Source organism: Heptranchias perlo, chromosome 9, assembly GCF_035084215.1.
Source record: "Heptranchias perlo isolate sHepPer1 chromosome 9, sHepPer1.hap1, whole genome shotgun sequence".
Classification (NCBI taxonomy): domain Eukaryota; kingdom Metazoa; phylum Chordata; class Chondrichthyes; order Hexanchiformes; family Hexanchidae; genus Heptranchias; species Heptranchias perlo.
The window spans coordinates 22,049,720-22,065,604 of NC_090333.1; the positions used below are offsets into that span (position 1 = coordinate 22,049,720).

At 41.1% G+C, this 15,885-nt stretch overlaps 1 protein-coding gene across 3 annotated transcripts in view; it reads left to right on the top strand.

Moving 5' to 3' along the window:
- The window catches only part of agla (amylo-alpha-1, 6-glucosidase, 4-alpha-glucanotransferase a), an 82,750-nt gene extending 70,159 nt beyond the window's left edge, over positions 1–12,591 (top strand). For all 3 annotated transcript variants that reach the window (XM_067989993.1, XM_067989994.1, XM_067989992.1), the window contains exons 30-34: positions 5,956–6,167; positions 6,476–6,573; positions 6,838–6,925; positions 7,019–7,152; positions 11,056–12,591. In XM_067989993.1, coding sequence (XP_067846094.1) covers positions 5,956–6,167; positions 6,476–6,573; positions 6,838–6,925; positions 7,019–7,152; positions 11,056–11,173 — 650 coding nt within the window. In that variant the 3' untranslated portion in view covers positions 11,174–12,591. The remainder of the gene's footprint in view (positions 1–5,955; positions 6,168–6,475; positions 6,574–6,837; positions 6,926–7,018; positions 7,153–11,055) is intronic.
- The last annotated feature ends 3,294 nt before the right edge of the window (positions 12,592–15,885 follow it).

Consider the following 15,885-nt stretch of genomic DNA (forward strand, 5'->3'; position numbering starts at 1 on the left):
AGCTGCAATGGTCCATTTAACAGGTGGGGGGGGTGGGGAGACCCTCACTCATTGCAGGAGGCCACTCTCTCACTTGGGACAAAGTTTGGCCTCCACCAGCCTCCTCCTGACAATCAAATTCACCAACTTGCACACTTACCCCCGGGTCCAGAGACATGTGCCTACCTTGCGGGCCCCCTCAGATGTACATCTTCCGGATGGGGGCCGCCGTAGCTGCAGTCATGACCTTGGAGGGCGAACAGCATCACCAGCCTCGCCGGCCAAGCCGTCCACCTCTGACACGTGGAGCTCCACAACACAGTGCTGTGATACATCCACCTGCACAGCAGGAGGGAGGGCAACCACAGAGAGAGATGCTTCACGGGGCACTACCCTCGCTACAGGGTCCACAGACCGAGGCTCAGCTTCCTGGACCTCTCTGAGCAGCAGTGCACACGGAGGCTCAGAGTCACTCAACATGTAGTCGTGGACATCTGCATCCTCCTTCATGCCGAGCTGCTCCCAGCTGGCCCGAGCACCATCTTCTTACCTGTTGCTGTCAAAGTCACCACTGCCCTCAACAACTTCTCCACATCCTTCCAGGGTGCCACCGGGGACATCGCCGACTTCTCTGTCGTCTGCACAAAAGAGCCCTGCAAATACACCTACACCCACTTTGCAGTGACACAATGGGTGGCATCAGGTGTGGGTCTTCATAGTGATCCTTAGGAAAGGGCATTATTGCACAAACCAGACAAGATTCGCAAAGATGTGGCAGTAGTGGTGACAATATAATATATGTGATGTGAGTTGATCAGAAATTAAATATAAGTAAAAACCATGACAAACCCTCAAACACCCTTGTGTATCCCCTTCATGCTCACGACACGTTTGCCTTACGCTTCCTACTGCACATATGTGATGCGTGCCCTGTGGCTGCAGCACAGGTAGTGGCAGGTTGAGTGAGGCTGACTGTGAAAGAGATGCATGAGATTGTATGAGGATTGGGTTGAGTGGTAGTGGCGGGATGAGTACTGGCGAGGTGAGTAGGTGAAGGTAAGATGAGGATGGGGTTTGAGTGGGTGTGAGGAGTGATGTGACAGAGTAGTGTTGGCAGTGCAGAAGGAAATGTGGGGTGGGGGTGGTGATGTGGCAGATGGAGTGTAGGGGAATGAGTAAGTGTACTCACTTTGGCTGACCTACTTAGGTCATTGCAGCGCCTCCTGCACTGTATGCAGGTGGGCGATATGTTGGTGGTGTAGCTGACCTCCTCGGCCACCTCGAGCCAGGCCTTCCTGTTGGCAGAGGCAGGCCGCTTCCTCCCGCCTGCCGGGGGGAAGATCTCTGTCCTCCCCCTCCTCCTCACCCCATCTAATGATACCTGGAGTTGAGGCATCATTAAACCTGGGAGCAGCCTTCCCCCTGGGCTGCTCCATGCTGTATTTTTTCCTATTTGTTGTAGCATCTGTCAGTGGAGGACTACCCCTTTAAATAGAGCTCCTCCATCTGACAGACCTTACTGCGCATGCGCAGTCTGCCCGAGGTGCAGATCAGCAGCGGGGAACCCGGAAGACCAGGTAAGTGGATCCAATTAGGCAGCGATCGCGCGCGGGGCAGACTGATTTCGCCGGGCGCGTTACCCACGCGCCCAATAGCCCCCCCGCCGCGAACCTGCAGCCCTGGCAATATCGAGCCCTATGTCTTCTCTGCAGATTGTTTCTTTACAAAATTTGCATCATTCTCCACAGAAGTAGTGACTGTGCTAAATAAACACTGCTGGAGCTTAAATAAATTGAATATAAAACTGAGAGATTAAACTGGCTCATACCATGTCAGTAGTTCTCTTCATTCACATTCTAATTCGTGCATACATTACAACAGGCAACATTTAGAGTAGCACGTTCCAGAGCCAACCGGAGAGCAGGTTTTCTAGATCTGGTAATGTGTAATGAGACAAGATTAATTAATGACCTCATTGTAAAGGAGCCTCTAGGTAGCAGTGATCACAATATGATTGAATTTCACATTCAGTTTGAGGGAGAGAAGAGTAAGTCTAAGACTAGTGTTTTAAACTTAAGTAAGGGCAATTACGAGGGCATGAAGACAGAGTTGGCTAAAGTGAACTGGGCACTTACGTTAAGGTATATGTCAGTAGAGATGCAGTGGCAGACATTTAATGCGATATTTCCATAACACTCAGCAAAGATACATTCCAGTGAAAAAGAAAGACTCTAGGGGAAGGACGTACCATCCATGGCTAACTAAGGAAATTAAAGATAGTATCAAATTGAAAGAAAAAGCATACAATTCCACGAAGATTAGTGGCAGGTCAGAAGATTGGTCAGAATATAAAAAACAGCAAAGAATGATAAGGAGAGAGAAATTAGAGTACGAGAGAAGGCTAGCTAGAAATATAAAAACAGAGAGTAAGTAAAGTGAGCGTTGGTCCTCTAGAGAATGTGTCTGGAGAATAAGGAAATGGCGGATGAATTGAACAGATTTTGCATCCGTCTTCACTGTAGAGGTTGCGAATAATATGCCAGAAATAATTGTGAATCAAGAGGTGAAAGGAAGGGAGGAACGTAAAACATTTACAATCACTGGGAAAAGGGTTCTGAAAAAAATATTAGAACTAAAAGCTGACAAGTCCCCAGGTCCTGACTGACTTCATCCTAGGGTCTTAAAAGAAGTGTCTGCAGAATTAGTAGATGCATTGGTATTAATTTTCCAAAATTCCCTAGATTCTGGAAGGGTCCCATTGGATTGGAAAATAGCGAATATAACTCCTCTATTCAAGAAAGGAGGGAGACAGGAAACTACAAGCCAGTTAGCTTTAACATCTGTCAATGGGAAAATGCTAGAATCTATTATTAAGGAGGTTATAGCAGGGCACTTAGAAAATCTCAATGCAATCAGGCAGAGTCAACATGGCTTTGTGAAAGGGAAATTGTGTTTGACTAATTTATTAGAGTTCTTTGAGGAAGTAACAAGTAACAAGCAACATGGATGAAGGGGATCCTGTGGATGTAGTGTACTTGGATTTCCAGAAGGCTTTTGACAAGGTTGCCACATTAAAGGCTACTACACAAAATAAGAGCTCATGGTGTAGGGGGTAACATATTAGCATGGATAAAGGATTTGTTAGCTAACAGGAAACAGAGTAGATATAAATGGGTCATTTTCAGGTTGGCAAGATGTAATGAGTGGAGTGCCACAGGGATCAGTGCTTGGGCCTCAACTATTTACAATCTATATCAATGACTTGGATGAAGGGACCGAATATATGGTTGCTAAATTTGCTGATGACAAAAGTAGGTAGGAAAGTAAGTTGTGAAGAGGACATAAGGAGTCCACAAAGGGATATAGATAGGTTAAGTGAGTGGGCAAAAATTTGGCAGATGGAGTATAATCTGGGAAAATGTGAACTTGTCCACTTTGGCAGGAGGAATACAAAAGCAGTATATTATTTAAATGGAGAGAGATTTCAGAACTCTGAGGTACAGAGGTATCTGGGTGTCCTAGTACATGAATCACAAAAAGTTAGTATGCAGGTACAGCAAGTGATTAGGAAGGCAAATGGAATGTTATCATTTATTGCAAGTGAATGGAATATAAAGGTAGAGATGTTTTGCTACAGTTATACAGGGCATTGGTGAGACCACATCTAGAATACTGTATGCAGTTTCGGTCTCCTTATTTAAGAAAGGACATAATTGCTTTGGAGGGGGTTCAGAGAAGGTTCTCTCGACTGATTCCTGGGATGAGGGGGTTATCTTATGAGGAAAGGTTGGACAAGTTGGGCCTGTGTACACTGGAGTTTAGAAGAATGAGAAGTGATCTTATTGAAACATGTAAGATTCTGAAGGGACTAGAAGGGGTAGATGCTGAGAGGATGTTTCCCCTTGTGGGAGAGACTAGAACTAGGGGCCACAGTTTAAAAATAAGGGGTCTCCCATTTAATACGGAGATGAGGAGAATTTTTTTTCTCTGAGGGTCATGAAGACTGCGGAACTTCCTTCCCCAGAGAGTGGTGGAGGCAGGGTCATTTAATATTTTTATGGCTGAGTTAGATAGATTCCTGATTAACAAAGGAGTCAAAGGTTATCGTAGGTATATGGGAAAGTAGTATTGAGGTCACAATCAGATCAGCCATGATCTCATCAAATGGCAGAGCAGGCTCGAGGGGCCGAATGGCCTACTCCTGCTCTTAATTATTATGTTTGTTTGTATTTCAAATAAGCTAGGTTAACATCACAGGAAGTTGTTCATTTGGATTTGCTGATGCATATCACACTTATGTTCTTGTCTTTAGTCTCCACCACAAACTTTGTTCTCTTGGAATTGATTCCATCTCTTCTCCTCCTCCTCCTTCTCCCCCCCCCCCCCCCCAACCGTGGTCACTGGCTGAGTCAGACTGTTTACAACCTTTGGTGTCATGTTCGAATCCGAGCTGAGTTTCAGTCCCCATATGCTTTCGGTCACTAAGATTATCTGCTTTCACCTCTGCAATATTGGATGCCTCCACCCATACCTGTGCCCCTTCGCTGCTGAAATTCTCATACATGACTGTCAGCTCTAGACCTGACTACAGAAACTCTATCCTTGCCGGCCTCACATCATCCACCCTCCATAAACTACAACTTGTCCAATACTCTGCTGCACACATCTTGTCCCACTCAACTATCAGTCCTGTCCAAGCTGACCAATATTGCCTCCCTGTCACCAATATCTTAAATCTAAAATTCTCACTTTTGTCTTTAAATCCTTCCAAAGCCTTGCCGCACACTACCCTACAACCTGCTCTAACCTCGTATTCCCTCAAACACTCCGTTCTGCTGATTCCCACTGTTTTTCCCTTTTTACCACCCGTTGGTGGCTGGGCTTTCAGCCTCCCAGGTCCTATTCTCTGGAATTCCCTGCCTAAATCCCTCAAACTACCTCTCTTTATATATTAAAAAAAAATCTCCTCTTAAACCCCTCTCCAACCAAACTTTTGGTCATCCCTCTCGATCTTTCATTTCCTGCCTTGGTGCCCATTTTCTATACGCTTATTCTATGAAGTGCCTTTTACGTTAAAGGCACTATATAAATACAATTTTTTTCTGTTAAGTATTTATCGTGTTATTTAAGAGATTGCTTTGTAGTCTGTACCCATCAAACTTTATAGAGCATAAAAGGAGCGCATCTTTAATTATGCTCACTTGTAAATGGACTTTCTTTGGGTTTAAAAAGAAACGACCAGAAATCTGAAATAAAAATAGAAATACACAGCAGGTCTGTCCGAAAAGAAAAAAAAGCTAGGTTGAGGTTTCAGATGTAGACCCTTGCCAGAACTAAAACAGACCTGTGTATTTCCAGCAGTTTCTATTTTTGGGCTACTGTTAGTTTAAACAAACACCTGGTGAGTCTGTGGTTGTACAAAGAAGGTGTGAAAGGTGCTTGATCGATTAAGCACTTCAAGTTAAAGATTATGGGGGTAATTTTCCACTTCGCCACCTGAGTGGTAACCTGGTGGAGTGAATCATCCGCCTGTTGTGAAACCCACACAATTTATGTTCCTTTGCAATCTGCTCTGCCTGTTTACAGCTCAGGTGGCAAAATTGAAAATTATTCTATTCATAATTATTTTAACAGCCTGTTTCATCTTAATGTTAGTCAAACCCAGCTAAAAGTTCTAATCGAAAGTTTGCAGCAACTCTATGGGTGTCTGTGTAATACGGTTTTATTTCATAAGTGTTACTATAATTTCTGCGTAACAATTTTGTTTTTCTTTATTCATTCATGAGATGTGGGCGTTGCTGGCAAGGCCAGCATTTATTGCCCATCCCTAAGCTAGTCTCATGGCTGGAAATTTAACGTCATGTGATGCAGGCTTCATTAAATTAAGGGGTTTATAAAATAAGTTTAGAATTTGATTTTAAATTATTTTTCTAAACCTGCAAAATTGGATGGTGAAATATATATTCTACTGTACAGGAAACGAACTATTGATTACATATGAGGAATGGAACACAAAAATACAACAGAACTTTCATGAGAAGTTCTTCGTTTCTGAAGATCCACTTGATCCCCATGAAAAGTTTCCCAACCTTGTTCACAAAAGGAACATTTACAAAGACAGTTATGGTGCTTCCAGCCCATGGTGTGACTATCAACTGAGACCAAATTTCACCATAGCTATGGTTGTGGTAAGTGATAAGAATTGTCAGAACAAATGTTTACTGCTTTTATTCAACAATTTAAAGGAATAATGTTATCAGTAAAGATGCCACAATTTAAATATTATTGACTGTGAGACTGGCTAACATTTGAATTACATAGGTAAGGGACTGATCTCTCATCACTTATGTGGTTTTTCTAAAATTCTGATTTTGGTGCCATTTACATTGCTATTCCAATCTCTTGCCTCTCACCCTGGTATGAGTTATACAAAATGACATGAATGCTTAAATAAAGCTTTAATTACAGCAATAATATCAATAACTTGTGTTTTCAGGCCCCTGAGCTATTCGTGCCAGAAAAAGCATGGAAAGCTTTAAAAGTTGTAGAGGAGAAGCTGCTTGGACCCCTGGGATTGAAAACTTTAGACCCAGAGTAAGTTAAATTGTTGCTGATCCTAATATTCCGTTTCTGATCGAATGACCGTTGTTAATGAAGACAAACTACTGGTGGAATATAGAATAGTGATTTTTAATGCCCGAGTTTTAAAATTAACAAACTTACATAATTCTTGACTCTAAGGTGTCTCTTTTGCTAGCCTGTTCACGGGTCACCATTTTATGTGGTTACCCACAGTAGACTCCCTCGCTAATGTATGCTAACAGAGTTAGTAATGGTTGGTTTCTCCTTTTTGATTAGTGACCAGGTTTACTGTGGTGTATATGATAACTCCATAGAAAATGACAACTTCAACATATCTAGAGGCTATAATTACCACCAAGGACCGGTAATTATTTGTACCAAATTTCACCAAGTTTAGCTATGATGCTTTTTGTATATAATGTCACGATAGACTTGCATATTGTTTCTTTGGTTCTAGGAATGGCTGTGGCCTGTTGGATATTTCCTACGTGCAAAATTGCATTTTTCGAAAGTGATGGAAGAGAAATTGTATGAAGACACTATATATTTAGTGAAGAATGTTCTTTCTCATCATTATGCTTACTTGGAAAAGTAAGTCAATAACTTAAAGAACTAAAGAAATGGTTATATAATGCAAGTTTCCTTTGCAGAATTTTTATTCTTAAACAACGTTGCTCTAGAATCCAGCTTCACATCAAATCACTACAGTAACTTGATTTGTATCTGTAGCTTGTTGTGTTTCAAAAGACTTTTTTGTATTAATTGAAGTAATGTTCCAGATGAATGTCACTACATTTGTTAAGTTTCTATATAATTCCCACCCAGATGATGATTCGTTATTGTAGTAAAAAAACATAAATCAGCTGATATATAATTTTTGACTACCCTAGATGGATGCGATAGTAGATCAGAATTTAAAAACTCTCATGGCAAGATGCAAAGGCCCCACCCAGCAGAAAGTTCACCTTTTAAAGAAAGTAAATCTTACTTTAGTTCATAAATATAACCAGAAGTAGCTTTTAAATATGTGCTTATCCAAGTCAGGTTATAGGTGTCATCAAACCCAGTTTAATGTTTTCTTAACTTTTTTTTTATATATATATATATATATATATATGGAAATTACCTCAAGTAAAACATCCGGATAGTACTCTCATCGCTTGATTTGAGTCTTGTGGTTCTACTAAATACCTGGGATATGAGACCCCTTAATCACTCCCTTAGGTGGTCTGAGCCTCTACTATAAATGGAAGTTGACTCCCACTGTCATGTATCTATTTGCACAGTAGCAGGACCCAGGACTGTCACAGTGAAATTCCCTGGACCAGATTTCCATGTCTTACATGGGCACTCCTTCAATTTCTCCGAAGGCAGACCGAGTTAATACTGATTGTATCAAGCAACTCTTGATACAATCAGTACGACTTGTTTGCGTATGGTTACAAAAATGTAGAACACATGAAAGCTAATCCCACTCGGTAGGTTGTCTAGCTCAAAAGCACAGTCTCTCTGTATCCTGTCCTACCACTCAACATAGCAGTTTGATCCCTTTGTAACCGTCAGCTGATCAACTACCGTTCTGGTGTTGTATTCTGATTTTTAAAAGCCTCTCTCCCTAGCCCACAGAGATGAAAAGAGTTCTTCAACACTAGGAAATGAAAGTCAGCACAGATTTGCTAAAGGAAAATAGTGTTGATAACTTGATTGAGTTCTTCGAAGTAACGGAGAGGGTTGATGAGGGTCGCGCAGTTGATGTTGTGTCTATGGACTTTCAAAAGGCATTTGATAAAGTACCACATAATAGATTTGTAAGCAAAATTAAATCCCATGGGATTAAAGGGAAAATGGCAGTGTGGATACAAAATTGGCTAAGGGACAGAAAGTGGAGAGTAGTGGTGAATGGTTGTTTTTCAGACTGGAGGGAAGTATATAGTGGTCCCCAGGACCACTGCTCTTTTTGATATATATTAACAACCTGGACTTGGGAGAACAGGGAATAATTTCAAAGTTTGCAGATGACACGAAACTCGGGACTGTAGTAAAAAATGTGGAGGATAATAACAGACTTCAGGAGAACATAAGCAGACTGGTGAAATGAGCAGACATGGCAGATGAAATTTAATGCAGAGAAGTGTGAAGTGATACATTTTGGTAGGAAGAATGAGGATAGGCAATATAAACTAAATGGTACAATTTTAAAGGGGGTACAGGAACAGGGAGACCTGGGGGTGTATGTACACAAATCTTTGAAGATGGCAGGACAAGTTGAGAAGGCTTTTTTAAAAAAAGCATATGGAATCCTGGGCTTTATTAATAGAGACATGGAGTACAAAATCAAGGAAGTTATGCTAAACCTTTTTTTAAAAAAACACTGGTTAGGCCTCAACTGGAATATTGTGTTCAATTCTGGGCACCACATTTTTTTAGGAAGGATGTCAAAGCCTTAGAGAGGATGGAGAGGAGATTTATTAGAATGGTGCCAGGGATGAGGGCCTTCAGTTATGTGGAGAGACTGGAGAAGCTGGGGTTGTTCTCCTTAGAGCAGAGAAGGTTAAGGAGAGATTTGATAGAGGTGTTCAAAATCATGACAGAGTAAATAAGGAGAAACTGTTTCCAGTGGCAGAAGGGTCAGTAACCAGAGGACACAGATTTAAGATGATCGGCAAAAAAACCAGAGGCAACATGAGGAAACATTTTTTTACGCAGAGAGTTGTTATGTTCTGGAATGCACTGCCTGAAAGGGTGGTGGAAGCAGATTCAATAGTAACTTTCAAAAGGGAATTGGATAAATACATGGGAAAAAATTTACAGGGCTATGGGGAAAGAGCTGGGGAGTGGGACTAATTGGATAGCTCTTTCAAATTGCCAACACAGGCCGAATGGCCTCCTTCTGTGCTGTAACGTACCATGAAATGATACTAAGGTGCTAAATGGGGGTTAAATTGGATGAGGCCTGAAACCGGGCATGGGTATCATGATCCGCAATTAACCCATGCCTGGTGCATCCGTCGCAGGCAAGACGAGACACTCGTCCTGCCTGCTGTCTCTCTGACAGCCTCTTAAAGGTAGCCAGTACCTGTTATTTACTAAAAAAAAACGTCTGCTGTCTGCTGTCTGCATGGAGCTTGAACAGAGATCAAACATTGTACACGTAAAACACAGATGCAGGTCCCATCCTTATGTTTACAAACTGATGAGTTATATTAAAACATTGAATAAAGGTTGCGCACTACTAAATCCCACATCCTCCAATCTACACACATTCTATATCCGTGGGACGGGGCAAGAGGCCCTCCAAACATATGCTCAAAAGGCAGTGGGAGGCACCAGTGGATGCAGTCAATGCCAGGCGTATAGCACCATGAACATGGATGCAGTGCAGGAAGAAGTTCAATGCTTTGACACGAGCGGTCAAGGTGAATGAGGTCAACTGTCAAGTGGCATCTCCTACCAACTGCACCACACACTACACCCTCATCCCCACATACCAACAAACTCTTTCCATCAGTACTCAACTCTTCCAATCAGATGTTTTCCTCTCACCATTACACGTTACCACTGTTGCAAGCCGCCCACCCACAACTCACAGGCTTAACACACTGGCAGCTATTCAACCATGACAGGCACATCACCCAGACACACCACGCTTTCTTGCAGGAGAAGGTGGCATGTAACAGGAGGCGGCAAGTGGCAGTGGCATTTAGTCCCTTGAACCTGTTCCGCCGTTCAGTGAGATCATGGTTGATCTGTGACCTAACTCCATATACCCACCTTAGCCCCATATCCTTTAATACCCTTGGTTCACAGAAATATATCAATCTCAGATTTTAAAATTCACAAGTGAGCTAGCATCAACTGTCATTTGCAGAAGAACATTCCAAACTTCTCCCACCCTTTGCGTTTCCTCACTTCACTCCTGCACCTCCTGGTTCTAAATGTTGGGCTATGATCTCTCGTCCTTGTATTCAAGTATAGGGGACCTCCAAAAACAGTTACAAATGCATCAGCAACCAGAAGCAATAATCCAGCAACTAACCTGTAAATCCTGCATGGTCCCTTTAAATAGCGCTGGTGGGGGGGGTCCTCCAGGCACTCTAAGACACATTCAGATGGTCGGGGTTAAAACAACACTCCACTCAGCGCACTAAGTGCCAAAATGGTGTTTATCACTTTAAATCAGCGTTGCACACTGATCAAATGCATGTTGTCCCTACTTTACATAATACTGGCACTTGTTTTTTGTGCACGCACTAAACCCTTTACCAAGATGGTGTCCAAGACATCTTGCTTACAGATTGATAAACCAGCATGGGGCTATCTTGAGAAGCTGACCCTTTTTAGGCACGCTTTTGCTAAAAAGAAAGTCTTAACATAGCTGGTGTCCAAGTCCTTTTCAGGAAAAATGGTCAAAGAATCCCAAACAGTGACAGGTGCCAAGTAAAATGAAATGCGGTCTTTTTACTTACTATTTTGTGTGTTATTTTTATTTTGCAGATCTCCCTGGAAAGGTCTTCCAGAGCTTACAAATGAAAATGGGCAGTACTGTCCATTTAGCTGTGAAACCCAGGCCTGGTCAATAGCCACCATTCTAGAAGTCCTTTATGAGCTTTGAAGTGCAGTATTTTCCTGTTGCCAATTGCAATACATCAGTTCAACTGAAGATGGTCCTTTTAGTGTCCCTCCATAGTATTAAATGCCATTTGCCATTTGACCGCCGTACTGTTTTTGTGATGCAATTAAAAACATCAGATCACATCACCGGGACAGGATAAAGTTGTGACCTAAAGTGATATGTAATCTCTTGTCCCTTATTGTGCTAAGGTGATTAGTATAAAAGGAACTTTTTAAATTAGTGATTATAAAGTGGTTGTGATATTAACTGATGTAATCTTATCTGCTTCTTGTCCGGCTGTTAGCAATGTTGCACTGATCTGATTTAAATTGCTTACCCACAATGTGTAAGTCTGAATCGAGAGCTTGAAGTTTGAAAGGCTCATGACTGTTTATTTAAAATGGGTGCACTGTGCAAATCACAATTTGAGCCTCACTGTAGCTGTCACCATTAGCGTGCTTGTTGGCCAAGATAAATATAATTTTAATTAACACATGTTTAGCACAGATTAGAAAATTAGAATTTTACGGCAATATTGAAGCACTTTCAAAAATATTTTGGAAGAGTAGCAATAGTGAGGTAATGTAGCAGGCAAGCCTTATCTTGCATACTACTGAATACAAGCTTATTTTAAGCCCAATGGAATGAAAATGATTTTAAGTACTTGCATGAAATTTGCACATTTAGAATTGTACTATTAGAAATGTAATGTTTGTGTATGTTTAATGGAGGGAGAGTTGGAGACATGATATATTCAAAGTTCTGAACCCAGAGTGTAGCTGCTCTCATTATCTTATGGCACTGTTAATCTTAACCTCACTGATTGTATTGCAGTTGTCATAGAATATAGGCAAAGAACCATACAATATGCACGTATTTTTGTATCTGATTTAGGAAAAACAAAATCAACAAAACATTAATTCCTGTGATTTATCTGTAGCTAATTTCAGCAAGTAAGATTATAGAGTTTTCATCTGTTTTTGAAAGCTTCTATAAAAGTGTTCCATGCTGTTCATCTCTCAAGTGCTGTTGTCAAAAAAATACAGGATTGACCATTTCAGTGTGTTACAACATGCCTCTTGGAATTAATAAGCACCTGTACTGGACCAGGCAAAGGAAGACATGTAAACTGATTGGAGGACAATACCTCTAATCAACTTTTCTATCTTCATTCCCAAGCTCAGTACATAATGTACATTATTCAGCCAAGCCTTCCAGATAGTGAAGAAACTAGCCATACCTTCGTTTAAAAATGGTGCCACTTTTTACTTAGAATTGGGGGAAGGTTAAATATGAAATACAGCAGCAATTTCTGCGGCTACTAGTGTGAGGAAGGATGGCTACGAACCAAACAGTATATGACATTATCTACAGATATGATTGAACTAATATTACTGCATTAAATCACTCAAAGACTATGCTCTTTGTGCCTGTGTGGTTTGTCACTAATGTGTAGTCCTTCAATCTATTTGTAAGTTTGAGTAATATATAGCTACATTTTCTCAATTATGCTTCATTATTTAGATTAAAAAATTATAATTTTGAAGCGTAATATTTATTGTCCAATATCTGGAAACAATACAAATTTACTGAGGGATGGGGTTATTGCATTTTGAATTAATTTTAGCAACGAAATGGTGAAGAAAAAGCTTGCTGCAGTGTATTCTTGTCAACATATGTCCAATATTATAACATCTTTGATCCTGCATTCAATGTTGGCTTTTTTGCTGGTTATTTCTTAGTTATGAAATATATCCTGTCTATAACAGCCATTGTAACTGTAAAATAAAAGCTAGACTTGCACTGTCCTAGGCCCAACCACCTTCAGCTGCTTCATCAATGACCTTCCCTCCATCATAAGGTCAGAAATGGGGATGTTTGCTGATAATTGCAGAGTGTTCAGTTCCATTCGCAACCCTTCAGATAATTAAGCAGACCGTGCTCGCATGCAGCAAGGCCTGGACAACATCCAGACTTGGGCTGATGTCTGGTGCGAATGTTACTTGCCACTTAAGTGCCAGGCAATGACTATCTCCAACAAGAGAGAGTCTAACCACCTCCCTTGACATTCAGTGGCATTACCATCGTCGAATCCCCCACCATCAACATCCTGGGGGTCACCATTGACCAAAACTTAACTGGACCAGCCACATAAATACTGTGGCTACAAGAACAGGTCAGAGGCTGGGTATTCTGCGGCAAGTGACTCACCTCCTGACTCCCCAAAGCCTTTCCACCATCTACAAGGCACAGGTCAGGAGTGTGATGGAATACTCTCCACTTGCCTGGATGAATGCAGTTCCAACACTCAACAAGCTCAACACCATCCAGGACAAAGCAGCCCGCTTGATTGGCATCCCATCCACCACCCTAAACACTCACTCCCTTCACCACCGGCGCACAGTGGCTGCAGTGTGTACCAGCCACAGGATGCACTGCAGCAACTCGCCAAGGCTTCTTCAACAGCACCTCCCAAACCCGTGACCTCTACCATCTAGAAGGACAAGGGCAGTAGGCACATGGGAACAACACCACCTGCACATTCCCCTCCGATTCACACACCATCCCGACTTGGAAATATATCGCAGTTCCTTCATCGTCGCTGGGTCAAAATCCTGGAACTCCCACCTAACAGTACTGTGGGAGAGCCTTCACACGGACTGCAGTGGTTCAAGAATGCGGCTCACCACCACATTCTCAAGGGCACTTAGGGATGGGCAATAAATCATGGCCTTGCCAGCGACGCCCAGATCCCATGAACGAATAAAAAGAAACTTGCCCATAGACTTTCTATGAGCTTTTGTAGGGTATGTTACTGGCAACGGGACAGCTAAACAACATGGTGCCCTGTTTGAACAGGGCAAGCAACTATGTATCTCCTTAACCTATCCAAATGAAGAATCATTAATAACAGCACAGAGTCAGAATCAGGAAGTGTAAGTTAGAATAGTGAATCCAATGTCAAATCAGGTACAGAGAGCGAAATAAAGAGACAGATTGAATTAAGAGACAGAAAAAGTTTTTTTAAAAATTACATTTTTAAAAAATATCTGACAACAATCAAAATCTGAAGGAATGAGACTCCACACTTGTAAAAGTTAATTTTCAGTGCCAGAGAGGTTGTTAGGCAGTAATTAAGACGTTAAAATGGTAACTTGGCTTAACTTTCTATGGCGAGTTTAGTCCAGATCTATGACGTAAGTGCAGGAAAGTCATGCCGTTTAATGTATTTGAACAGTGAGTCAGCCGGCGAGATGCCATTTTTGTACAGCTTTTGAAGGAACATCACATCTCAAGCAGCAACTTCCCGATTTCCGTGTTTAACTGCACACAAGCGCTCCACAAAATTGTAGGGTGATGTTATTAGACTTGACACCCCAGCTTACAAATCTCTTCTCTGATGTAACTGATGTGAGAGTAGAACAATTGGGAAATAGCAAGGATAACAAAGGTTCAATGTGAAAATGGAAAAGTGTAAGAATAGTCAAAGATAATGCTGGACCTGAAAAAGTTGAGTTCAATAAGAGGGATTTGTCCCAAATTAACTAGGAAGGAAAGTTAACAAACAGGACAACTGATCAACAGTAGAGAATTTTCAAATACGTGATTGAGTATAAAGTTAATATATTCCCATAACGGAAAGGGGGAAAGATATATAAACGGTTAGAGTTTTGTGGACAGATTGAGAGATTAGAACTAAGATTTAATTTAGAAAGGAGATATATGATAAAACTAAGTTTTTAAAAATATTTTTTAAAAAATCATGAATATAGCAATTAGTGTAAATGAAAAAAGAAAGGACTGAATGAGAATATGAAAAAAGTCAGCAAGTAATATAAAAGGAAATGGTGAGGATTTTATAATATTAAAAATAAAAGAATAATGAGAGGATAAGACAGAGAATGAAAGGGGAAATCTACTTTGTGGATGATGAATCTAAATAATTTGTGTTGGTTTTTATAAATGTTAGTGAAGTGAGAATGTAGATGTATTAGAGGAGAATGTGGAAAAGTTATTGAGATAAGAATTGGGTACTGGAAAATTTAGCAGAACTCAAGGCACTAGGTCCTAAGCAGACTGTGGTTTGTGAAAATCAGAGAAAACTATTAAACTTAAAGGCTCCCTACAGGAGTGAATCTAAGCTGGTTTAAAAATAAACTTTTATTTGCAGGGGTCCTTTGTAGAGTCCTGAATTCAACTAAGACAAAGACCTGAAAATTCCACCTTGATACTTCCCTTCTTGACTGCAAACATTAGATAGCATATCACTGGAGAAAGTATAGGTATCCATACAAATACTGCCTGTGGACTATAAGTGTTGCCGTAACTATGCATCTGTGGGAAACCATGAGGCAAACCTATTTGAACCCTTATTTATAATTGGAACAAATTATCCCAAATTATGGCCTAGAGGATAGTTCCTCTGAGCTGTTAGGCATATTCTGCACGGGATGTTAATAGTTGTGTTTTGTATTGGACAATGAATAGCATAATGAAGTGTAAATCAATTTCCGAAGTTTTAGGGCCCTAGGGACGTGGGGAGTGGATGGTGGCAGCCATCTAGGCTCCAAATAAGTAGTCACAGCTGCCCCTGATTAAACGAACAAAAAAGGTTATATGAACCAACTGTTTTAAATTAGGAGCAGACTCACAGGATAGAAAGACATAGTTTTGTGTAAGTATATTTTGTTTGGTGAATCTAACAATTAAAG